The sequence below is a fragment of the Macrosteles quadrilineatus genome, unplaced genomic scaffold, assembly GCF_028750875.1.
Source record: "Macrosteles quadrilineatus isolate MER2022 unplaced genomic scaffold, UCM_ALF_1.0 Scaffold_8__2_contigs__length_117827958, whole genome shotgun sequence".
NCBI lineage: Eukaryota > Metazoa > Arthropoda > Insecta > Hemiptera > Cicadellidae > Macrosteles > Macrosteles quadrilineatus.
Window position 1 is genome coordinate 84,768,199 of NW_026542601.1, and position 27,461 is coordinate 84,795,659.

Here is a 27,461-nt window from a genome sequence, read left to right on the forward strand (position 1 = left end):
TTGAAAAAAACCCCAGGAACAAAAATGTTTTATTTTTTAGAGTAAAATCTAAAAACAAAATAATATACAGGGTGTTCCATAAGAAATTTTAAAGTTGGCAGCCATATTGGAAAATGGCGGCCACAATGAAAAAATCTGAAATCGTATTCTTGAGTGAAACTTAAAATTGAGCAAGTTTCAAATTTAAAGTGTGGTGCTAAGTCGTGTAATTAAAAAGTTAGCTATGGGATCACTTTAAAAAACTCACCCTGTATAGTCAATGGTAGAAGATAATGCCAAAACCCCTGCGTCTAGCTTGAATTAATGTGAAAAACAATTTCGGACTCGTGTCTAGCTTCTTAGGACAAGAAAAAATATGTCATTCATCTCAATGTCATTTACAGAGTAGCAGGGCACTTCAGTATAATATTCGAGTTTGGTAGAATCGAATTGTTTGTCAAGACAATCCGTTTATTAATGCGTCTGGAATGCGCGGATATATTTTACATAATCGACAAGCAAGATGTCTGTTGTTCATTAGATCCACATTGTTGGAAGCTCGTTCGGAGAGAGCAATAACTGCTAACGGTCGAAGGAAATTTATTTTAACTGTTTTTGTATTCAGCGTGCAACTTAAAATAATAAAAAACATTTATAACATTCGGACAATGAAAGAAAAGGGTTATTTTTAGCGTGTTGTAAGACATTGAAACATCTAGAAATGTATTAAAACAACTATATAATAATCAGACATTTTGTATATCGGACAAGGTGTTACTTTTAACTTAGGGTATCCAAGAGGGCGGGTATTAATTACGCCAACTGACCTGAGTCGGGTATTCCTAAATTGCGTCAACTTTGTCCGTCTTTGTCTGTATAATTGAATATGTTAGGTTAGGATAGGTTAGATTATGTTAGGTTAGATAGGTAAGAATAGATTAGATTAGGTTAGGATATAGGTTAGGTTAGGATGACACGTAAACAAGGATATTTCTACTGCCGGAAACTTACCCCAGTCACCCCTACCTGGCTTGGGATTAATTGCAACTAGGGAGAATTTTTTGAACCCTTTAAGGGTTTGGCGAAATTAAGGAACTCTTTGGCGCAATTAATGCACGACCATCCAAGAGGCCACAGCGAGTCCCTATTTTTTTGTCCTAGGACGCTAGGCACGAGTCTGAATTGTTTTTCACATTACTTCAAACTGACGAGTCCCTATAGAAATATTACATACATGCAGTGTTCGGAGTTTTCTGCGTTTGAGCACAGACAAGGGGTGTTTCCTTAGTCAATGGTTTGAGCCAGCATTCATGCTCTTATAAAGTTATAATATATTCGTGCACGGATTGAATCAGCAAATATTGTCTTACTTATGATTGATAACGCATGTAAAACATATAAAAAGTTTGTACTGTTGGAGTGTTTTAATTATTCTCTGTGACAAATTGCGTCTTCTGCGACAGCTTGTGCAAAACAATTCACACTTTTCTACTTCTCGCTACAAAGGAGTTGACGTTTCATGTACCTATAACAATTTGTTTCGGTCTCGTGTAAAAAAATCGCTTTTAAATGAATTAAATTAAAACATACCTCGTCTTGCAGTTCAAATAAATAGTGTCTTTTTCAAACCACTACATGTTTCGCCATGTTGGCATTTTCAAGTGGGTAAACAGAAACATTGAGACTTGAAACATTATAATATCCGAATTGGACTCGTCAAATTGTAGAAATTTACATTGAAACACAAAACTGTACATACATTTGACACGTACGAACGAAACATTATCATGTAGGCCTACAACACTTATTGTAACCCGATCACGGCACTGACTGAGACAGAATGTTTCTGTTTACCCACTTGAAAATGCCAACATGGCGAAACATGTAGTGGTTTGAAAAAGACACTATTTATTTGAACTGCAAGACGAGGTATGTTTTAATTTAGTTTATACTAAGCAGTTCAGGGGCTACAAAATGGAATTTAAATGAATGATGGGCGTTTTCGGTATACAAAGATCACATTGAATCAAATGAATAAAATAATCTATGCGTACTACATTATCTGATACTTAGTGTAAGTGTGCAATATTTTTGGGTTTTGACATTGTATTATAGTTTTTCAACTAGTACTAATTTATCTTGACAGCCAGAGCCATTTTCTTAAACATCGAATGTGCTTTTACTTTACAGTTTTTGCACTTAAATGTATGGTGTAGATGAGTATCTGGAGTGTGTTATAAATATAACTTATCAGTTAACACTTTTAAGATAATATTGATTAAATAAGTAACCACTACGGTTATCTTTGAAGGTTGTTGATGTTATCTATTCTTGATCCTTTTAACGTTTGAAGTGATGTACAATGTTGGGAAGTCATGTTAGTACTTATATAATTTACACTTTCAATTTATTATGTTAGCAATAAAAAATCGGCTTAGTAGTAAATACATATTTAATAATTATAGAATTAAAATACTTTTTACACGAATAAGAGAACTTAGACCATTAACACCTAAACTTACCTACTTACTTACTCCTCCATTCAAATCCAAGTAGTGAAATTTTGGCCTCGCCAACAAGTAGATGTATCTAACCTCCTCTGTTTCCGTCAGGTCCACTTCTTTCCGAATTCTTCTGACATCTGCTTATATCTTACATCTAGCCATCATGTAAAAATCGTCCATTATAATCAAGTGGTATTCCCAATAGGCACCTACCTTCTGGTAGACCTCTCCACACCCTTCTAATTGCTGCATCCTCCCCTCTGCCTTTTACATAACCAAGTCACCTATTACTTATCCTCACCACAATACAATATCTAGCCTGTACAGATTCCTGAGTTCTCCATTTTTCAGTATTCTCAATTTTTGTCTATATATACTTCAATGTGTAGGCCTAAACTAAAATATCAACACTTCACATGATTTCATATCCACACTTTTAGCAAAAGTAATTCCGTGTAAAGTAAAATCCTCTTTTTGTAAGCCAACCGTGCACTGAAAGCAGTAAGCTCTTAATGTTCATAACCAATGCATGTGATGGCGTGTTTACCGCCTTTACTGCCTTTACGCTGCGAAATTGGCGGGAAATTCTAAATATAAACAGTTTCTGCTGCTTACCTTTTAGTTAACATTTGAGATTAAAAACTTGTTTTAACACATATTTTGTGCTTGGGTTTCGTAACTATTACCTATAAGTTAATTTTATCAGTTTATCGGGTTTGAAAACTTATTGGAATTCGAATTTTTACATTTTCTTTTAAGGTACCTAGTACTTATTTATAAGTCATGTATAAACATGACCATATGACCCATATGTTATGGGTAACATATGGATGCAAATCGTTGTTTTATATTGATATTTTAAAATGTCACTTCTAAGGAAACAAAAAAGTGAAAAATAATATCCAGTTATTACTTGTCAAAAAAACTTTCTTATTTCATTGCAAAAGGGGGTTTGCACTATAATAACAAGTGTTTTACGCAACCCTAACAGTTATGAGTCTTTGGAAAGATATTTATAGAGTTGTAACAAGTGTTTTCAACATAATATTTTTTAACACATTTACTGCGTTTTGTTATGCCTTTGCAAAAACCAATCAGAAGTATTAATGACGACTTAAAGGATTTCTTGGAGGGAATAAAGGTTACTCATGTATACAATTCGTGAAGTAATGTGGAAGGCAACACACAAAATGAGGTAGTATAACATCCATCACTCCTAAATGACTATTATACATATATATTATATTTATTATAAAATGTAGAAAACCCCCTTTCCTTGAGAAACTCGACTTTTTTTATCTCCAGCTAACACAACAAAGTAAGCTCAAAGTGATTTCCGATGAAACTACTTTTCTCTTCCGAAGTGTGATGACGTTTTGATTAGTTTAATATTTTCTTTCTTTACCTAAATTATTTTTAGAAACATTCTACAGTGAATTACTATTGTATTTTAGAAACTTTTATAATTTCTCTGTTTTCATTTAATTAACGTTTTTATATTTATAGCTTTGTGATTTTGTGTTTCAAATGTGACGTTTTACAGTTAAATGTTAGTATTCGTCAATATACTTGAATGTGTTTTAAAAGGTTCTAAGGCTAAATATTCCTGTCCTTTAAAACTATAAACACTTCACGTACAAATTAGAATTTCAAATAGTTTTGTCCAAATTGGAAAACAATAACGTAAATGAACGCTTAAGTGGTAGGGGTTGTAGCTTTTAAAGCGATTTTATGATTCTGCAGGGACTTGTTATGGACAATTTTCAATTGTTTAACGAATATTAAAATTTCTAAAAATGTTCCCCATTAACACGTTTAAACCCTAGGTAAAATAATCACACTTTTAATTAAAATATTCTTCTACTTAAAGAACAAAACATTCTAGAAATTCTTTGATTATTAGTTATAGTATACTTTTTATGAATTTGTGTCAACTTTACTGTCATGTTATTGTGGAGGTTAAACGAAGGAGAAAAACGTAAAAGTTGGTTATTTAGCCATTGCAGTAAAACTTTATTAGTGCTCAGTTTGCGTTAAGTAAGCTCATTCAAGAACTAAATAGGTCAACACCGTTTGCTATTGACGATTTGTTTGTATCGCTTAACCCTTTTACGAAGCTTGTTTTGCATTTAGCTAAGACATTTACGATTGCTGTAATTTTATTGTAGCTAATAAATATCTGCTTCGCTTACATTTTAAATACATTTGAAATAGCCTGTAATACGAACGTCTGCATACTTAATTAACATAATAGTGGAAGTCAGTTTATGTGAGAGAGCAAGTAAAATACATACTGTAATTTAATTCAAATATTCATTATACAACAATAGACCTAGTAATGCACCAAAAGCACTAAGAGAAAACGAAAGGGAAGAAAAAAACTTATCACACTTAAAATGTGTTAAAATAAATTTTACGCCACACTACACTATATTGACGAACTTCCCACGCAAGGATTTAGTCCAGAAAACAGCTGTTTGCCGCCAGCTTATTCAAATGGGGGTTCATTGCTTACTACTGTACTGTAATGAGTTTTACCGGACACCAATCAGCTGATTAAACTGTATTTAGGTGGCAATGAATGGTTATAAACAAAAACATAACCTCTAAGAGAGGTTATGACTAGTGATTCTTAATCCTTTAGTTGGTGGAAATATATAAAGATTTGTACAGATTTATTAGTATGGCGTAAACTATCGTACGTAACTCGTCCAAAATGTGTGTACCGGACTCGTATGGTAATCCCGTACTCGACTTCGTCTCGCACGGGAACGACCACACTCGTCCTGTAAACACTTAAGGCGGTGACACACTATCGATCTTTTCCCCGATCAAGACCCCGAACCGAGCAGGGAGAAGGGAGAAGGGAGATAAATATCAGCAAAATTTTACTCCGAACATTTCCCCGAACATGACCAAGACCAGACGAATTCTACCGAGCGCGGCAAAAGGAAGTTTGGAGAGAGATAGAGAGTGTGTGCGAGTGAGAGCGCGGAACTATCAATGCTAGCGCAGGCGGCCGCTCGGTGCGGCGCTCGCGACGATGTACGGGGCAAAAATGTACCGTGACACACTATCGTACATCGGACCGTACATCGGACCGATCTTTTCTTTGATCTTTCGCCAAAAAACCGCCTCCAGAGCGCTCGTCTCCCTGCTCGGCCTGATGTCTTGTTCGGCGTCTTGATCGGTGTACGGACCCGTGACACACTATCGAACATCCTCCCTTCGACCTCCCTTCTCCCTTCTCCCTGCTCGGTTCGGGGTCTTGTTCGGGGAAAAGATCGATAGTGTGTCACCGTCTTTATTTTCAGGACTAGTAACGTAATATACTATTTCAGGCAGGTCTAAAAGCACTGGTAAATAAAGTTGCAACCATGTTCATTACGTTCAAAAGCACAGGTTAGTGGTAACTTTTAAATTGTATTGTTGTAGTTGCCTAGCAACCAAAACTCCTAACGACACATTGGTTATTTATCTGGAGGTATAAACGTTTTTGCGCTCAAAAGATTGTATTTATAATTTATTATTCTAACATTATAACTTTGTGTTTAATTATATCTTTTATAAAGATTATTATCACCTAAGTCGACGTGCGTTTTAAGCTGTATTATCAGGGGTTTCTTCATTGTGTAACCGAATAAAACTATCCAATTATTAACAATAGCTCGTCCCCTAGTCATACCATAAAAGTCAGCACAAATCATCAAATTAGCCCTAAATTAATAGGGGAAAATTTCCTCTTACAATAGGGCTTAGTGGCAACAACATACATACAGTAAATGTAAATAAGTTTCAGATTTTTGGTGTATATTCGAGAAAAATACTTTTTCCTACTGTCACCCGTTTAAGTGGAATTCCTTGCACTGATTATATGTAGAGTTATTATACATCGATGATTATAGTACAGAATGTTGCTTATTGCTGCATTTATTTACATTTACCGCACGCTTTTTTTGCCTCACACCAGTATTCCAACCAAACAACACAAAACAGCGTGCTTTTATCATGCACGTAATCCGTGTAGGCTTGAAAATAAGTTGACAACAATTAAAGATATTATGACTACGATCAGCTGCAGCAGCGTTTCCCATTTCGTTAAATGTTTGGATTTAACCTAACCTAAAAACGTGTTGTACAGTGTAAAGACTAATCATTTATAGGCTTTGTAGTAACTGTAGGAAAATAATAATGTGCAACACGAGTGCAAACTGTCTTTGCTGCACTCGAGAAACTCGAGTAAACATTTCTTTCGTGTACAGTAAAGTGCCACTAGTTACACAAATAACTATACAGTGTAATACGTACCTAACAATGAGATAAGAAGTCCACTAAACTTGTGTTTAAGTCTGTGCTATAACCTAAACATGTAAATTAAATATCTACATCTATTCATTGTCAAATGTATTACTTTGGTATTACCAAAATTACTCCATATGGTGTGATGTTACACCAGTTGATGAGGTTAAACGGCTTTCGTTATTGTTTTTAAAGTACGACGATGAGCAAAGTTGGGTCACAATATGGGACAAAACGGCCAAGTTTGTGTCATCGGGACAAAAACCAATATGGGGTCCCTGGCAGTGGGCCATGTACAACAAACTACATCTGTACCGCAGCGTTGGCCGTACACATTACACTTGCACTTTCTACCATGTTATGTCTGTCTCGTGGGATGCAACGTGGTGTGTGAGGTTTAGATGTAAACGTGTGCAAAGTGTATTGGGGTGTGTTGAAATAAACACCAACTGATTGCCGATTTCAGAATTGTAGTTGATTTTTAAAGTAAATAATAAGATAATTTTAATCAGCTAAATATTTTTAAATTTTGTTAATTTGCTGTTTTTGATAAGTTTTTGTAAAACTTACGCTTATTTAAAAATGAAAACTTATGTTTGTAAAAAAATATTGATTTCAACGCACGACGTTGAACGTTACGTCACGTAAGGTTAACGCAACGTTGACAGTTTCTCGGACAAGTGGTTTAAATAAAATGTTTTTTTTTTGCATTCAGTACCTAACTACATTGAAGAAGGTTATGAAGTATTTAATGCCAATGCAGTATTTTTCATGTAATTTTTAGTATGTATATTTTGACAAGATTTTAGTGTTTACTTTATCCTAAAAATGCATGAATACCATTTACAATCAATTGTAAAATATTTTAATTGGCATCTTGAAAATGTAAAGAATCAACTAGAGGGGACACAAAGTATTTAATTCTTCAACCGAGGTCAAAGTTAAAGAATGAAGAATAAAAGTCCGTCAAAACTCAAAGCCTGTTAGGAACGCCAGTAATTAATTTAATAAACTCCGCCAAAGAAAATAACTTAAGTCAAAGTGATTCTTAAAACTCGCTTTAAACAGACTGCGCCTTAAAATTCTTTTGTTTTTTCCAACAAAGCAAATCCATTTTCAATAGATTTCTTTGTCGTATTTATTTGTGCGGGATACTAATAATTGTGTCAAATTACGTAGGTATTACAATTATAATGTAGAACAAATTATAATGTACAAAAACTTGTAGAAAGAATACACGTGAAAGATCTGTGGAGAAATTTAGTTTGTGATTAGTATATAATCTTTAAATGTGATTTTTCAGTTTGTAAGAGGAGGTCGTGTTTCAAATTGGGTTTATCATTATTTTTTATAACTTTAAATGTTTCTTCTGTATTCCCGTTGGAGAAGTATATGCAATGTTTTTTGAATATTTAAACATAAAGGGTCGTTTATCGAGTACGATTTTTATTGTCTAACCACCATCTAATTAACTCTAAAATCTAATCTAATTTTTGTTGTTATTGTTGTTGTTTATTATTGTTCTGTTGTCTTGTCATCTTTAATTGTAACTCAGCATGAAGAAATATTTTTAAAAATAAGGTAAAAAACACACAACCCCCTAGCAGTTTAATTTTCAATACAATTTGTCTTTAATAGAGTATATTTTTGGTTTAACTGTTCTTCGACTATACTTGTTTCAAAAGCCATGGTAATGTCCTCGAAGTTTCTATCTACTAAATGAAGCTTTAAGGAATCGTTAGTTTGAGTTCTCAAACATATTTGACTGTCTCCAGATTTTCGTAGACTTTTTTAAACCAACGCACAGAGAAAGTCTTTGTGATCTTCTATAACCCTGTTGTCGATTCGAGGGCTTATTTTGTAATGCTCTTGAAACGATATCTAAACAAATGCTCGGGTCTGATGGTACGTCTTTTGATCTTCGGAGCCGCTCAGTTTGATCAAAGGACACTTTAGATCTCAATTAAAGTAAAGTGCTCAAACCTCTTTTGATCTGTTTGTTTATTCTTCACAATTAAGCTGACCCTGTATGCGCTATGTAATCGCATGTAGGGTATGTAATACTACAGGATAAATACGGAGGCGCTATCTAAGTATAGTTTTCTTCTTTTAGATTATTAAGTGGTTTAGTTCTATCTAGTCAGAGCTGCATATTTTTAACACTCCCTGTTATCTCCAAGAGTGTTGGAAGTATACACAGGACAATGTGACACAAGGGGGGTGTTCATAGTTATTTTTGTGACTTAATAATTGTCGTTTGTACTGAATCAATATTTTATTTTACAGGTATGCAAATAATCCTATCTAGAAGTACTATATTCTGTAAGTATAGTTTTAAATTATGTCTGGTTCCAAAATAAGATTATATGTTAGTTTGAAATTGTTTATGATTTACAATTTGATAATTTCAGTTAGGCCTAGCTTTTTAAACATCAAAATTGTAGTCGCATTTCGTTTCTATCTCCATCACAGAAGGGACGAGTTTTTTGAGACTTTTTTGAGTTTTTTTTTAGTTTTGTTTTTTTATGTTTGAAGATATTTTTGAAAGTTAAGTAAAATATTTTCCACGATATTGTCATACCTATACACCCTACTTCATCGTATTGTTGTTGGTGGAAAACGTATTTTTTGTATGTTGAAAACTTCTTATTTTTCCAGGGATGTTTATAAAAAAAATTTAATAAATTTGTAAAAAATACAGACGGCCTTAAGTACAAAGAAAATTTGAAATAGCTGTATTAATGGGTAAAAATAAAACAAAAGTCAAGAATACCTTTTATATCCGCCGTCTTGTCTTTTTGAGTATTAAATTCAATTATAATCAATTGCGTATGCTATTTGGATACGATTTTAAAGAGTCGTAAATTACTTAAATAAATTTAACATAATCATGACAAATAATTTTTGTAAAAATGGCAGCTATTGCAATTTTTATACCTTGTATTAAAATTTCCTACCGAACAACAAGTTTAAAATGATGGACTATTAAAAAGCTGAGAAATCACAAATTTTAGACCCTGAATGAGGAGAGTCCTTACTGCTTGGCCTTATTTTGCGTGATCTAAACGACAAAGAAAAATCATTATTTTCTGCTATTATTCTTAGATCTATTTAAAATTGCTGTTTTTTGATAACAAATTTAAAATGATAAATACCAGTGTTCTTTGCTTGTTTCGTAAAATAAGCAATTTTTTATTGTTAACAAAACATATATATGATGATAATTTTTATTAAATAATGTATGAGTTAATAACTGTATAAACAATTTGTAAAATGTTTTAAGATATAAAATTAAATCACAATACTGGCGGATATCTCACTAATGAGTCGTTTTTTTAGGATTTCGACCCATTTAAAGTATCCCTAAATGTATCATACTTACGGGACACTCTGTGTACATCCGTTGCGGTAAAATATGACCCTTATGGTAAAAATGGTGTCAAACACCATATTCTTGCCTGCTGAGGTAGGTAATGGTCTTACTGTCAGCAAAGATTACATATCTGTCAGTAACTGCTGCATAATATTGAAGTGAATAGTCCATTCCGCAACGACCCGTGCAAAGCAATTTTATATCTTTATTCGCTTGTCAAGGGTCAGGTTATCAAAGTGGATAACCCTTGTTTTGGTTCGTTTACTTTTTTATTTGAGTCAGTAAATTTATGGAAAAGTATGAATGCAGTGTTTTTCCTTTTGATGCGATTTGATGAGTGTTGTTTTGTTTTTAGAGCACATATCCGTTGCAGTAAATAAATTTGCATGGTACTGTTTTTGGAAAATTAACCGCTTTTAATTTAAGTTTACTTTAGTTGAATTAAAATGATCCTCCTTCTTGACAATCTAAACACTACATCGAGTTGGTCTGTTTCCATGTAATACGTAGTGAAAATAACAATTAGAGTTAATGATGAACGGTTAAGGTTTAACCAAAATATATTTCCTCCTTTTCTCATTTAATGATTATAAATTGCATAACCGTAAATATTGGGGCTTTTAAGTGCGTTGATATATTTCTTTAATTATTTACAACAATTTATTTCGCAATTTAAAACATTTTTATTACTTCGTCTCGCATTTACTTTACAGATGATTTCGTCCACTGTTTCATTCAGTATAATAAGGGTAGTATTACATTCAGTAGACTAAATTATGGACACAGATGCATAATCAGAATATACATACTACTACAACTTGACCATATTATTACGTGCCGACATATACACGAAGCCTCTACTCGTATTCTGATGACAATTATATGCATACTGGTTATATTATGGAAATAGGGAATTGTAGAACCAAGCCACGGAGTTAATTGTGTCAATATCCATTGCAATATTGTGTGTTTAATGATTATTTTAAACGTGTATTACTTTTCAAATCAATCTATGTCAAAACCTGTAACATTTCAAAACCATTTACTACTATTAGCGAATTTCCCATATAGGGAATAAGCTATTACCGTAGTACTCATGGTAAGACCTGGACCCGGGACCGATTTACTTTTTCGTTTTGAGGTCCCTAGAGGCCAAAAACACCATCCGTTCAAATTCATACCTATATATTATGTGTCCGTTAGCACGATAACTCGAAAATGATCCGATTTTGACGAAATTTGGTACAAACGTGTAAACGTGCATTTTAGAAACCACCACGATCGGACTTGGGGGGGGGGGTTTATGGGGTAAAAATTGGATTTTCCCATTTTTGACAAAAAAAAATAACATTCATCAATTTTTTTCAAACCATTTTCTAGAGCTTAAAAATAAGTAATTTAGTATATTGAAGCGTTATCATGCGCTTAATGGTTACGGAGAAAATTCCAAAAAATTGTAAATTTAAAATTTCCACGTTATTCTTATGGAGAATAAGTAAACTGCTGTAGTTTGTTTGTTTATGAACATATTTTGATCAAATTTGGAATATTTTTAATTCTTACTAACTTTTAACATGAAAAAAAAAACACATTTACCCTCACTATTGCAGCAAAGCCTCGTTAATTTAATGCTATTTGAATATAATATTTTTAAGGAGACATTGTAGTGTAAATCCAATTAAGCAAATGGAAATCAGCTTAGTATGCAGGTTTGCTGTGGCAGGGCTATTTATATTTTACATCCCGACGCAATTCTCAACCCCACGTGCTAGACCAATGAGTGATTTTAGGGTTTGTACCTTTACAAACGTGGAACCTCTGGCGTATATGTGTACATAAATGATTATGCGGGTACCAGGTGAACACCTTTATCACCTCACCTTTATTGAGTGTAAGGTGTAAAGGTGTAGGGTGTAAGGGGGTGTAGGGGTCGATAGACAGTCTACCCTTACAGTCAGTTCGCCGCTACGCGCCGCGACGCCGCCACCGCGCTGTGGGATCCGCTCCTGGGTTCGCCGATGTTACCGGCTTTACGTTGATGTGAATTTGAACTTAAGCTATATTGGGTGTAAAAGTTTGTATTTGTCCAGTCAAAAATAATTTATAGTGATTTTTTGGAGTGTGAAATATTGTTTTACAAGTTTTGGATGTAGTGGAAACTTGTCATCTCGTGATTGGGATTTTTTTAAATGAATAGTTATTTTAGTCATTGGATTTGAAGTTAGGTGCTAGTTTTTGATTCCACTGAAATTGTGATTATTTTATATCCACATTTTATGCTTTTGTTGTGGTTGTAGGCCTATTTAATTGTTTAAACACGGATATGCAGTTAGCCTACTTATAACTTGGCGATATTATACACCTTTACTGACACATCAAAAAAAATTATTGATTACTGTTCATTTGGTTGTGTTTCTCATGGGGGTTATCTTTGGTACTTTAGAAAGTGTTACCATACATAATAATTTATTTCACTAAATTTCTCGTATTTGCATCATATGCATTGGAAATTAATAGTGAGATCGGTTGGAAATCGTGTAAATCAGTTATTAACGGGTTTTGATAATAAATATTTCCTGAGCCTATTGTGATTTTGTTTCAATTTGAAAAATGTAAGCGATAAATATAGGCTAAAAAGAAAAATGTTTCAATTAGTTGAACAGATTTGATGCGGTTGATGTCAAACTTTGAGGGTTGATCTCCGTGATTAGATGTAAAGATTATTCTAAAACACAACAATGAATGTGTTCGACAGTTCCGAGAGACGGACATTAGAAGCAATATTCTCTGCAGAGAATGGATGGCTTTTTGTCAAGTGAGAAAAGCTTTCTCAGCTGTAATCTGTACCTCCCCCGCATGCAGTCTCATCTAAATACCGTCTGAGACGGAATAGCATTCTATTCTGATGAAATAGATTTGTAATTTTGAGCTGCGATGAAGTTTTTTCATCGTATTTTATTTACGATTTGTATAACCTTTCATAGAGTTAATGTGTAGAATGGTGAGATAATACGCAGACAATTACGGTCTTGGGTGGTTTGATTATCAAGGGTTGTTACAGTCAGGAAAAACCTGGAAAAGTCAGGGAATTATGAAAAAATTCTAGAATTTCTCCTGAAAGACCACCTTTTACCCTTTACAGATATGCTACATTTTGCTCTAAAAATGTTTGTTGTTAGGGTTGGTGCACATTTTTATATCGATAGTTAGTCATCGGTACGGGGGAGGAATCGATATGTAGATACAGTAGTTTGAAACAAGTTTTGTATTTGGAAGTAATTAAATAAGTGAAATGTTTACATTTTTTCTTTTTTTTATTGATTTTGATTAGTCGATATTGCTATATCGAGTAGCTTCAATTTTAGATGCAGCAAATCATACATCGTCGTGTGATGTTGGAAGTTGACTAAATGTATGAGGAAAAGTTATTTTACTCCCAAAATGCCAGAAAATTGATTGCAGATAATATACGGTATGGCGTATCTGATAAGTTTGGTACTGCAACGGATGTTTAACGTGAAATTGGTTAGGGAATGAATGTCTTTACTTTAAAATATAATTGCACAATGAATGACAAGGGAAATATTACCAGGAAAATACGTATACAGTAGGTACTTTTGGCATGGAAATTGTTATATTACCATATATTCATCAACAAATTAATTTGGATATAGGTTCCTTTCGTTGTCGGTGATATTCATTTGACACCACGAGTAGTGTTTTCTGCTAATGTAAGTTCTTCTTATGGTAATTCGAACCCTCATACCCTGATTACAATTCCGCCTATTCCGAAGTCTTTTAACACTCATGAATCAGTGGGGCTGGTCGGAATGCAAGGCAAAGCAAAGAATTGCTCACTTTCGACCGTCCTTGACCGTGGTACAGATGCTACATTAGCATGCTGAGGTCAGGTTTTGCCAACATTTTGGCTCCTCGCCATCTCATTTGAAACTAGGTAGCGTGCTCTCAACGCGATCGTTAATATAGTTATTGAAGACTCTGAGGAATGTCACACGCAATTCGGATTTTTCAGGACAATTTTTAAACTGTAGACATTTTATTTTGAATCGATTGTGTAGAACAGCCTTTATAAATTGAAAACCGTATTCGTATAGTAATAAGGAGAAGTACTCGTTCTAAATATTTTACAAGAGCTACATCAACACGGATACTCATAAAAAATTAGTAATTGGGTCTTAACTATAGTCTGCGTGGTAAAACCTGCCCCCTCCGTCTATCTGGGGACTGACGGATGGAGACAGGTTCCAATTTACATACCATAACACCCACAACTATATGATTTTGCTTCTAAAAATAAGAGCCGATTATAGAGTGAAAAATAATATAGAACCGAGCTAAATTTTGTATTTTGCAACCATCTGAACGAATACCTATAGTGATATACTATATAAGTACTCGTAGCCTACACTAAATTACCTAAAATAATTTAAATACCCTTTCGATTTGATACATCTAGTTGTAACATGTTCTTTAAAACGTTTCTTGGATTTAACCGCGTCCAGTGGTGGAACACTACAAGTGGAACTGTTACTTTTTCGTAACTGCTACAAAGCCAACCAGTGACACAGAAGTAACCTATACCGCGGAACAGTTCCTGCCCCGACCATTCTAATGAAACAGCACTACAACTGTGACTCCGGTAACCAGTGACAAAGTGGGGAACAGTTTGTGTATCGTAACCGCTACGACGCCGACCAGTGACTCGGTGGTGACGGCTGGAGCCCCATCACGAGGGTGCTCTACTACATCTGCGGGTGCGGGGACGACTCGAAGCTAGCCATGGTGCTGACGAAATGCCACAACAGCCGTTCCCGACAAAACCGAGTGGCCGTCCCCCCCGCCCCCGCGCCCCAATTGACTACTACTACTTGGGTAAGCATATTGTTGTTGAGAATTCGTAGTATTATACTCAGTATGATGAAATTTGTATCATGCCCCTCCTTCTACATGGGACTGGCCAATGGTTTAATGTCTGAGCCATTCCAAAGTAGACGAAGGGCCAGGAGACAGATTCAATCATACAGACTATAATGTCAAGGCTTAGTGTTGGCACGTTGTTATAAAGGGGGGTTATTGCTGATATTGTTTTCGAAGAATTGACCGAGTTAATATTTCAAAGCGGTGACACCTTTAGGATATGCCCCAGTTAAAACTATTTGCCTAGTTACAGTTAATGTGTATTTACCTCAGATTTCTACTATACTAAATTAACTAACGATTTCAAGCACCCGGTCACTACTTCAATCGAGTTCTGATGCAACTCTGCAAGAGACAATCGTCATAAAGTTCCTATCATTGGTCTGTTAAAAGAGAAAGCAAAAAAGATGTCATTTTATGAAAACTAAGCTATGGTTGATAGCTATAATAACATTTAGTATGTTAGTTAGGTTCGTTTTCAAAAACAGTCTCTAACGTCCACATAAAAGTGTGGGTTTATTTACCATAGCGATTATTTTAATAATACCCTATTGCTTAACCCCGTTTTCGAATTAGTGCTTTGTGGTTATCATTTCTAACTAGGATACTAGATAAAAATGTAAAAATACTTAATATAGTTGGGTTTTGCTTATATTGTGACGAGATGACCATTAAAGGCGAGCTTGTCCCCCCAAGTGAGTGTAATTAGACAGTAGTCACGTATTTTCTGCCCACGGAGCCGCTCTTACACCCGCGTTCTTCGCCCAAATTAAACCCTCCAGCTTTCCTGCGACCCTTCACGTTGCCTTTGTGGTGGACAACAAAATTTTACTCTTACATAAAATTAATTCTATTGTTCCTGAAAGCAAGAACAAACTATGGAAAAGAGGCATGATTTTCTGAGTTTATTGACACAATAAATTATTTTAATCCTTCATTGAAAGAGCCAACGCTGTAAAAGAGACAATATTTACTTATTTATTCTATACAAATAGATTCATCATGGAGGGGTGACTAAGTTTGTCAATAGAATTCTGAAATTGGCCAAAACACTGGTTTGTATTGTTTGTAAAACAACTGTTAAAAAAATGACGGTTTAGTACACGTAGTGTATTATAAATGGTTCTTTGGATATTTTGATTGTTTGAAAAATAAGTTGAAATTGGCCATTCAAGTATTGTACTGTATTCCAATTTCGTAATGGTGGTTACTTTAACAGATTATTAAATTTCATGGCAGCACACATTCTACGTTGTGACTGTTGTTATTTTTCTCAGGTCTAACGCTGAACGAAAACAAACTTTGAAACACCACAAGTAGGGGAACTGTTAACGCATTCTCCCTTCTTCACTACTAATCCGATGTAACATCAGATACAAGTTAACATAATCAAAGGCTATATATATTTAAAAAATATATAGCCCGAACACTTAATCAGGCAGTATTTTGACATTTCCTGACGCGGCCTTGAGAACAGCTGGGTACGCTAACGTGGCAATGACCTTGTGGTTACGGTGTTAAACAGCTGATCTTATCTGTTTTACGACTCTGCATTTAAATGTGTTATCTTTTCCATTATTTGATTGATAAATGTTGATTTGTCCTCAGTTTAACTCGATTGTCTCATTCATTCTTTCATTCATGATCATCATTGATAGAAGTAGTCTTAAACTGCTAATATTAAAATTGTGAGGCTTCACTTTTATACTTCATCAATTCGATATTGTACTTAGATTTTAAGCGCAGTGACGTATTTTATCCTTTGAAATGTGTACCAGAGAGTTTTATTAGGGTTATGTCGGTAACTTTAAGAGCTTGTAAGCTTTTTGTCATGCTGCAACAAAAACAGCTTTTAGAAATATATGTGTTGCGAGTCTGAAGTAGCTCTTTTCGCCCTAGGGAGTAAAACGCTTTTTAGTCCCTAGTGAATAGAATTCTGCTGTTAACTTGGTTGTAAATTACGATTGCAATAAGAATTCTCCTGTATCGAAAGAATGTATCGATTGTTTTAGTAGTTTGTAGCGTATTGTTGCATCCTTGTCAATAGTACGATATACTACACAAGATTATGCTTCCTAAACAGCTGCTTGTTTGCATTAGGAAAATTGGAATCAAGGTGAAAGTCTTTTTAGAGGTTATCTTTGCATGAAAAGTATTTTTTTAACTTAGTTTGCAATAAATAAGGGTACAATATGACGATAAGTATAGTTCATCACACGGGCAAACATCTTTTCAACCCTCACACATTTTCCTAAAATGTTCAACTTGTGCTGTGGTCGAAAATAATCACTTTGCGCTCTCGTGATGAAATATACCATTTCGTCCCTAAAACAAGACTTTATTACTCGAATATTCAATCCCAGCTGTATAACAGTAGACTCTAGGCAGGTAAAGTGACCAAGGTGTGTAGGGTGTACGGTTGCCGAGCAAAGACCGACCTCATCTACATACTAGGAGGGCCTGCTTATCTTAGACGTCACGCGACTGCCGGCTTCCAACTAAATTACCAACTGTGTACAACACTTATTACGAGTTTTGCCACTTGCCACCCCACAATTCTCGGAACTAAACCAATCATTTACTTACTTGCACACAGTGTGTTGAAAGTTCCTATGGTACGATTGTTATAAGTATGCTTTACCTCGTGAAGAACTAGTAATTGTAGACACGATAACGATAAGACTGTTACGAGCATTATGAGTTTTGTTACTTGCCACCCCTCAATTCTTGGAACTATTTCTACGAAATCCTCAACTTGATATCGTATTGAGATGATGCGATTGTTTTAAGCTTGTTTTGCCATCTGAAGAACTGAACTGTAGCCATGATAATGATGTTAATAGTTTTTAAGGGATAGTGTTAGAAAGCGACTAAGTAAATGTAGTATTCATACAGTTTTTTATGAGCTCTGCTAATGTACTGACAATTATGTAAACACAAATCTATTTCCGAAAACATACACTAAATATTTAAAACTGTCTAACTTGGTGGTGTAAAATAAATCATATTGACACCCCTATGCATAAAATCAGACCCATATAATCTCCTTTCATTTCAAGTTTGAAATTACTTTCTGAATGCTCATCCACAATGCTATTACTGTGTTCAGTTTTTTTTCTTATCCTTTGCTTTGAGTTGAGTAGATTATTATCAAATGCAGATCAGATTGCATTACGGTGACATATTTTAGTTACATTTAAAAGCATACGAGTATACAGTGGTTAAAAAGATAATCGAAAAACAAGTGTAGTAATTTTCTTAAAATAATAAGTGTAAGATCAAACATTTTTGATCAATGTGAATACAATATAATGTTCTCGATTTTATTTTACCCTCAATTACATGTTATTGCAAACCTCGATTAAGAGTCAACCTTGATGAGTCCTATTCGAGTTATCAAGGTTCTAGTTCTACTGTAGGCCTATTTGAATTAATTGTCGTTGTGCTCTCGAATACGCACAACATTGTGCTCGAATACTCGTTGTTGGGTGTCTATACGAATAAATAATTTTCTCCCTGGACACAAAACGGCCGTGTAGTAACCATACCATCTGATTGAAATGTAGAAATGGGGTTCCGAATGTTTAAACCCGATTATCTCCATCTGCTCGTGTCATGGTGTGTGTTTACCATCTGTGTGAGTGTTGTATGTTGACTCACCGCAACACACGGACAGATTTGTTTGCTCAGAAAATCGAGCCTCGAGCCGCTATCTAGTTTTTATGTACATTTCCGTGTATTGACGGTATTGACACTGTAAACGCGGCAATGGAAGTAAATTCGGTGGTTTGGATTTTAAACAGACAAAACGTTGTGCTAAAAGTCCAATATCAAAGGTTAATAAGTAATTGAAATTTGAACTATAATAGTTATCTGTGTAACTAGTGTGTGAAGTGGCTAGTTACAAAGAGCGTTGAAAATTTCTTTAGTACAGCAAAGGCAGTTTGCACCCGAGTTACGCATTATATTTTTCCTACAGTTATTACAGGGCATAGAAATAATTAGTCTTTCGAATACTATACAACACGTTTTAGGTTAGGTTTAATCATTCACTATACAATATACCTACAGGTAAATACCTATAGGTATATATAGTCAATGGTTTAATCCAAGCGTTGAACGAAACGGGGTACACTTCAACAACTGATCGTAGTATCTTAAAGTGTTGCCAATTTATTTTCAAGCGTACACGGTTTAAGTGCCTAATAAAAGCACGCTGTTTTGTGTTGTTTGGTTGAAATACTGGAGTGCGGCAAAAGTAAGTAAATGCAGCAATTAGCAACTTGCTGTACTGTAATCAATGCAAGGAAGCCCATTTTGTCAGGTGACTGTAGGGGAAAAAATTTCGGTATAGAAATCTACATGTTTGGGTGAGCACATAGCTTTCGCTATCATTTTACTTGTATCTTGTATTTTGTTAAAGACGCTTCCGATTTTAGAAATAGAGTAAGAATGGTATTATTTATTTCGAGACAGTTAACATGTAATATATTATTAAATTACTATTTCAAGTGAAACCTTTTTTTGCGTTTATATATTGTTCCTTTATTTAAGTTTCAATTTCTCATTTATTTTGCATATCATTGATTTCTAGACACTTTACAATCGTGATAAATTAGTTGTATATTGCAAGTACAAATAGTTAACAGTTGTTTTTCTAAACATATTAGGGTTTTCATGCAATATTTTTAATTGAAAAATACAGAAATATATTACGTCTAATAACACTTGCAATAATATATTTACACTTATACTGTTGACTTACAAGACGGTAAATACATGTAAAAGTTGGTAAGTGGTGATCGATTTCGATTGGACACTCCAATCATCATCAGACCCAATAGGCGAATTTCATAATTCGCCTATTGGGTCTGATGATGATTGGAGTGTCCAATCGAAATCGATCACCACTTACCAACTTTTACATGTATTTACCGTCTTGTAAGTCAACAGTATAAGTGTAAATATATTATTGCAAGTGTTATTAGACGTAATATATTTCTGTATTTTTCAGGTATTTAATAACATGTACGATGCTAATCAAGAAGTTATTAATATTTTTAACTACCAAAAATTTGCTCAAGACCGAACGCTTAACCGGTTGTAACCGAATCACATGGAAATTACTTGGCGATCTTCACTAGACAAGTTCATCAAAATTCAGCGAGAATTCCGACACGGCCAGAGACCCCGGTACTGAGGACCACTAGTGACGTCATCGTGGGTTTGACAAGGTCGTGGTCAACAGCTGTACTGTGTGTTTCACATTTTGTTTGTCAAATAAACATGTATTATGTTGTCAGTGTTCGCCAACATATGCTTTTATCCTCTTAACACGTTGGGTGCTGATGACGGGAATTCCCGCAATTGCTTAACATTGAAATAAATGCAACTTTTATGTTCAAACATGTCGACCGCACGAATAGTGTTAAATGCATTTTGAGTGTAGTGTGTGTGTGCATGGTCCACCGTCAACAGCAACTATTAAATTATATTGTCGCTAAGTACAAAATACAGAAATCTTTGAAATTTGAACATTTTACAAAATTCTAATGACCATTCTATTTTCGACAGTACACTTTTTAATTGGATTACATGTTTGCTGTACAGGAGAATATTGGTACAGGTCTAGGGGCTCGAGAAGAATATTACACTCGTGATTGGAAATGCGATACCACGAACAAGTAATAACACGGAGTAGTAAAAGTGTCGTTAGTGGCTTGGTTAAAGCTGGCGATTATGGCCGATTTCCTCTTACTACTTTTACAATAAGGCCGATGTTTTTTTCATTATTTTTTGTTATGTAATGCTATTTCTATTCAAGTATTGTGCGTAAATGTTTCTCTTTGTCGTCGTCACGGATCATCGTCTAGGGAAGAGACAGCTTTGGTGTTCCAAGCGTATTCTCTGCACCACCCACGACGTCCGCGGTACAGTCTGGTCCAGATGGTCTACACTAGTCTATTGTTGTCGGGCACGGCTGTACATTTTCGCCGGTCTTCTCAATATTATTTGGATTTTCGTAACTCGAACACGTATGAAATATAGGATTTATCAGACTGAGAATTTTTGTATAAAAGTGGATTACACGTCTTTTTATACAAACTATTTCCGGAAACATTTGTCCAATCCGGCTCGAAGGACCAAAACACACGTTTGTTGTCAGTTGGGGGTTTTAAGGTTTGCAATTAATTATTTACAGTATTTTTACCGTAAATTGAGTTGAAAATTGCTTAAGCGCATAACATGCTGTCATAATCTTGGCCTAAGACTGTGGGCTACGAGTCTTCAAAGCTGTCATGTTAATCTCATGGAAATTGTTTATTGATTCCCTTTGTCAGAGATACTCTAACAACCCACAACCCTATGCCTATATTCCTTACATTATGAGATGGGTTTTACATGACGTGTGAGCTCCACCGTTGCAATAACAGAGTTTACTACTGACGTTGGCTACACCGGTCTTCCTCATTCCTTGCACGCAATTATGTGATGCAGGAACCGTGCAATCGTGCAATAGAACAAGACTAGGGATGATAGTCACTAGAGTCCTGTATGTGTAATAACTTTTTTAATAACTGAAATTGAGAGCACAGTAGTTTCGATAATTTGTTCTGAATTTTGTTGTGCTTGGTCGTACGGGAATAATTATTTTGTTAGAAAATCCTCTCATCCTTGTAGAGATCAAAGTTATTTTTTCGTTCTTCATACACTCGTCTTCACCTAAAACTATCTTGGACCAAATCGTGAATATAGTATAAACGAGTCAATTGCATTGCCGCATTACACATAAAAGTTGTTAAATCTTTCAGACTACAGTTGGTTCCATAAACAACATTTACTGCCCTTAAGACAAGATTGAACCTATTCCAAAGTAAGCTGGTTCAGCTGTTTACTTTAAACTGCCAGTACTGGACAGTTTTCTAACAACTTTTCGCTTAAGGATGTGTGTCCTTTTCCGACACACGGATAGTCTTTGTGACCTACATTTAGAGTGTTTCATGCTCTAATTGAAGACTTATTTTGGCCATTTCCTTATAACGTCATCTTTAAAAGCTCTTGATTGGTGAAAAACACAATTTAATCGATTTTTTACTTTAAAATACAGTACCTAAGTATCAATTAGATATAACTAATTATTTATCACAAAAATGCGATATTTTTATGGTTAAAAGTTATAGGTACTAGATTTATTTGGAGGTTGATAGAAATCTTTGTAAAATTTCAATGTTAATTTTTGTATCATACTAACTTTGTATTTTGTCAATAAGTTATTTTCTTAATCATCAGTCATTCTTATATCCAGGAAAACGAAGTATTGAGTGAGAAATATAGTTTTGATCGGCCAGACCAATATAAGGCGTTCTTGTCTAGTAGAAATATTTTCTCAGATCGGAGAAAGAATTCTGCTTGCGTCACACCTTGCTTGCGTGATATTAGTCGCAAGAGAGTCGACTGTTGAGGCATGGAATTGATCAAACCTTTATCTAAATAAAGGCTGTTTTTCAATGTGGTGGTGGTATAATTTTTATACTTAAAATCACAGAAAACTCATCAATAAGAAAATGAATATACGAGTATATCAATAGCTTATACATGACAATAAATTAACGAAATATGGAGAGTACAAACAGTAAATTTAGACTTCCCGTTAAAGTAAAAATTTGAAGCCAAAAACGTGGTGCAACCTGTTGAGATGGTCTACCAACTAATGACAATATTCTGTGCCAAGTGATGAATCAATCAGCTGTTTGCTATGATACTGCATTGATTTCAATTAATATTTAACCCAATACACTAGTACCCTCTGGTGAGATGGTCTACCACTAATGACAATATTCTGTGCCAAGTGATGAATCAATCAGCTGTTTGATATGACTGCATTGGTTTGAATTCATATTTAACCTAATGTAACCCTATACACCAGTACCCTCTGGTGAGATGCTCCTGAACTTAATCCATTTTCTTGGCTTATAATTTTTACATTACTTGGGAAGTCTATTCTGTGTATGGAAAATGATTCTATGCATCTGTAGCTTGGCATATCCGTTCCTTTTTGGCTTCCACTTGCTACAGTACTTGCAAAGACATACTGGGCAACATCCAATTCCAGCTTATTTATGACCTTTGGAGGCCTTATATGGGTCTTTGAAGTAAACATTTTTTTCTATGACTACCAAAATGTTACCTTAATGCTTGAGTGATGAACTGAATGACAGACGAATAGTCAATACAATGATAATACGTAATTTAGTTTTTAATTTTAAGCCTACGTTATATGCATTTACATAAAATGTATTTTACAACATTAAACCGTATGTACGGCATCAAAAATGTGTCTATATGGCAATCATAGGCAACTACTTCCATCAAATCGTACCGTTTACCTACATTATTATCTTCTGTATTTAAATAGTGTAGGTATTAATGTCCGAATGTGTGTTTATTATTTGTTTATTTATTATTTGTGTCAACAACCTTTGATTGACTTGTAATAGATTTGGTTGCACTTTAGCAACATTTTACATTGCATAAATGCAGCAGCTATAGTACATAAACCAATTAGTTTTTTTATAAAATCGGCTTTGGTTGCTTTTGCAAATGTAAGAACACAACCCAAGCCTATTACAGTAATACTTTCATACTTTTCACTGAAATGGCGACCATACAAAGCAGGTATTTTAAGCCAAGTATGAATGGAGATAAGTGTAGGATGAGTGGCGTGATCTTGTAGTCTTGTTAGTGACTAAGGCCGACATATTCCTTAGACACAGCTTTTAATCAATAGCCCATACAGCTAATCACAACAAAGGACCTACAGTTTATAGTGGAATCAGAACCACATTCTTGCCTTGGTATTAACGAATTGGTCTAATTATCAGGATAGTACTGCGGATAGTCGTAGTACTCACCAGTGCGGAAGATAATCCACACCAGGGAGTATCGCATCCACAGTGCATGCCTATAAATATCCACAATTCGTGATCTCCGAGTAGCTGGATTACAGGACGACGCTACCGTCCCATTCTTTATTGTCTTTTATTGTTTACTCTAAAAGGTCCCACACGCTATATCGCTGCACGCTATGTCTGAGACATGTCTCGGGGCGTGTACCCGGCACTGCCGTTACGTCGGGGGCGGAGGCGAAGGTCGGGCGAGGGAGGCGACCTTGGAGGGCGGAGGCACCGGTCCATGAGTCACCATGGAGGCGGCAGTACACGGTTCAGTACCGTAGTTGTCTGCAATACTATGTACTGTACTAGATAAGTCACAAGGAAATTGATTGTCTCTCAGTATACCAGTACACCCCCTTTTGCAGACCTTACACGATCAATATTGTCACAATGGTATTGCAGATTTAAAACTCTCCTGCCAGAATATGCCAAAACGCAGCTCATGCGGTCCTTGGTCCTTCCAGCCTTCACATATTGCTTTGCTGCATATGGAAACAGTATCTCTAAGGAGGATATGGCAAAAGTTCAGAGAATTCACAATTCTGCCATAAGGTTCATTTTTGGCCTTTGTCGCGTTGACCACGTGTCCTCCTTCTGAGATGCTGCAAAGCTCATCCCAATGGATGACATGTGCAGAAAGCTGACCTGCTGCCTGGTCCACAAAGTGCTCACGCTGGGAGAGCCTCATTACCTCAGCGAGAGGCTGAAGTATAGGGGGAGATCTGTCTGCGTAGTACTCGCTGCGACCTCAGGCTTCACTTTCCTAAAGTGAGGCTTGGGTTTGGAAGAAGATATTTCGGCCCGCGGTTGTACAATGAAAAAAACAAATGTATATTGTAATTTTATTCTGTTGAAATTTTTCGTATATTCTTATGACGGAACCTCTCCATGTCGATTTAATTTAAAGAACGCATGGAAATGCCGCTGAGTTGCAATGAATAAATCATTACTTTTTTAAAACGTTTAAAGCTAAGAAATAAGCACAAAAATGTGTGAAAAATAAAGTCATGTTGAACACGAAATACAAACTGATAATCAAAACAAATGGAAGGAATTCCAATCGCATGGTTAATTATTTACAGCGTGGGTTGAAAATAGATTTAAGTCTGTTACATTACACATTTTTGGTCAAGTTTTAGACTACTGGACAAGCTCTAGTTAGGATCACTACATAGTGCTGTGATACAATATGTGAACTTCTACACTAGACAATCATGATAGCTCTTAAACATTATATTTCTGGTCCACTTTTGTGTTTTTTACTCCAATGTGAATTAATTGTATTTATGTTACAGGTATGTTGGTGTTGTTTACTTAGCCACGTAAGTACAATTTTTTCCCCAAAACATAAAATTAACATTTCAAACCAGTATCATGCATATCTTTGTTGTGGGGAGAAACGTTTGACAGATTGTGTTACCGTCATTTTCCACCAGTTTCTGATGATCCCTAGCGTCAAACACGGCAGAGTGTGTAGGAGTGTTACGCAAGGGGTTGTATGATGACGTCAGCAAGGGGGTTGTGTAACCCTTGTACATATTCCCACATGAAGGGTTTCTCCGACCATTGCGACTCCGCGTCGGCGGGATCAATGGTAGGTTTGCGGGTTTTATTCGTCCTCACTTTTGATTTCTTTTGGTGTACTATCACTGATGTTTTATTGTGAATTACGACGGATTTTAGTATGGTAGATTAGTGTAGCCAATGCAATTAGTGCAGTTATTTTTGGCATTTTTTTATTCGTGTTTTTAATATTGCTTACGAATTAAATTGTTTTTCTTTACTTAGGTGCCAAATAGTTAAAGGCTGCATACCTTAATCGAAAATCCCTAACTCTTAATAATATTTTAGTATTAACTTTATTTGGTTTAAAACCTAAGTGAGTTGGTATACTACGGAAAGAATAAAATTGCGTAGTGATCATTGCAGTGATCAACGCTTCACCTCTTGCAGTGCCGATAAAAGTGTTCAGCTTGCATATTGCATTAGGCACTTTTAAACAGTGTAATTTAAGTTGGTTCAACAAGTTTTTTAATTAAAACTTTGCTGAGTGCACGATAAGGGTTATTGAATTTTTAGTATGCTTAATACTTGATGCGCCTTAAGTTTAATATGCAAGGCAAGCGGTTTATAAGTGCAACTGAAGAAATAAATCGAGTTAGCAACTAATGTGTTGTGTTGTAAGTATTGTGTTTGGGCACTTCTGTGTAAACAAGATTTAGGCACTTCTCTTTTTCTGTAGTTTGGGTATGAAATGGTGATGTGAATTAGTTCACTCTTGGTGCTTTGCACTTTTTAAACAAACTTGTTTTTTCTCCTATATAAGACGTACGATGTTCATCTTTTTTATTCCTTCTGGAATGAAACTGCTTGATATAGGATCAAAATTTATTGTTGTAATGCTAAACATGTATTTTTAAATTATTAACACTATGGAATCGAAAATAGCTGTTTAATTAAATATGTTTATGCTGGAAAGGATAAATTTTTGTGTACATTAACCAGAATTCTGGAAACGCAGTCAGTTAATTTCCTAGTGTGTGCTAATTTTGTTTGATGTTTAAACATAGTAAGTAAATGAATTATTTCTTCTTAATTCTTGGTAAACATTTTTCTGGGCGGTAAACATTTTTTCATTGAGTCGGTCCTGACAGCTAACAAAAATTTGCCGTAGGCAATCATTTTTTGTCTAATACACTAAAAAATAATTAAAAAAAAAACTCCTCTAGCACGCCATTGTTAGGAGTGTAGGGTGACTATGGTTATGCTTACCGCATGTATGCTTATTCTCCCTTAAGAGAAGAGTTACTTTTGGGATTTTTCTACAAAAGTCGGAGCATTAAAAGTGTAAATATTTGTCCAAAAAGTAATATTATGAACTAAAAACACGTTGAAATTTCAAGTTTAAGAAATATGGCGTTTTTTTGGGGGGTGAAGGGCTGCGATTTTCGCAAAAGGTCCAAGAGGATTTTTTAGACAATTTTTAATTCATAACCATCAAAATTGTTTCAAATCGTTGAAACAAATTTGAATCCATACTGCTACTCTTACCGTTTTTGAGTTATAGCCGTTTTAAGAAAGGTTTTTTTTTTTAAAGTCCGCCATTTTGAATTTTTTGTGGGGTTTGAATTTGAAAATGTCACTTTTGGAAATTTTCTGGGTTGTTTTAGACCGAGACCTATAGTTGTCCAAAATGTTAGATCTCTCACTAACAGGGGAGCGGACACAGACCTTTTTACCACTCCACTTTGATTCGGAAAGATAAACAAACGAGTAGTTAGAGAGAGGAGAGCGTGCGAATGTTTCAATCAGCGAGGATTGTGGGGATTGTGGCGGGTTGGTCGCGTTCCCGCTACATCGACGGAGGAAACGACGCTTCCGTCGGGAAATTGTCTCCACTCCGCACTCCGCACC

At 35.1% G+C, this 27,461-nt stretch overlaps 1 protein-coding gene across 2 annotated transcripts in view; it reads left to right on the forward strand.

Annotated features, from left to right (window-relative positions):
* Window positions 1-27,461, forward strand: part of LOC128999731 (serine/threonine-protein kinase 26-like) — a 140,525-nt gene that overhangs the window by 38,059 nt on the left and 75,005 nt on the right. The window contains exon 1 of one of the 2 annotated variants that reach the window (XM_054426382.1): window positions 14,754-15,048. The exons of the other annotated variant lie outside the window; for it this stretch is intronic. Within the exon in view, the coding sequence (XP_054282357.1) occupies window positions 14,956-15,048 (93 nt within the window). The 5' untranslated portion in view covers window positions 14,754-14,955. Of the gene's footprint in view, window positions 1-14,753; window positions 15,049-27,461 lie in introns of those variants that run through there. 2 annotated transcript variants of the gene reach the window in all.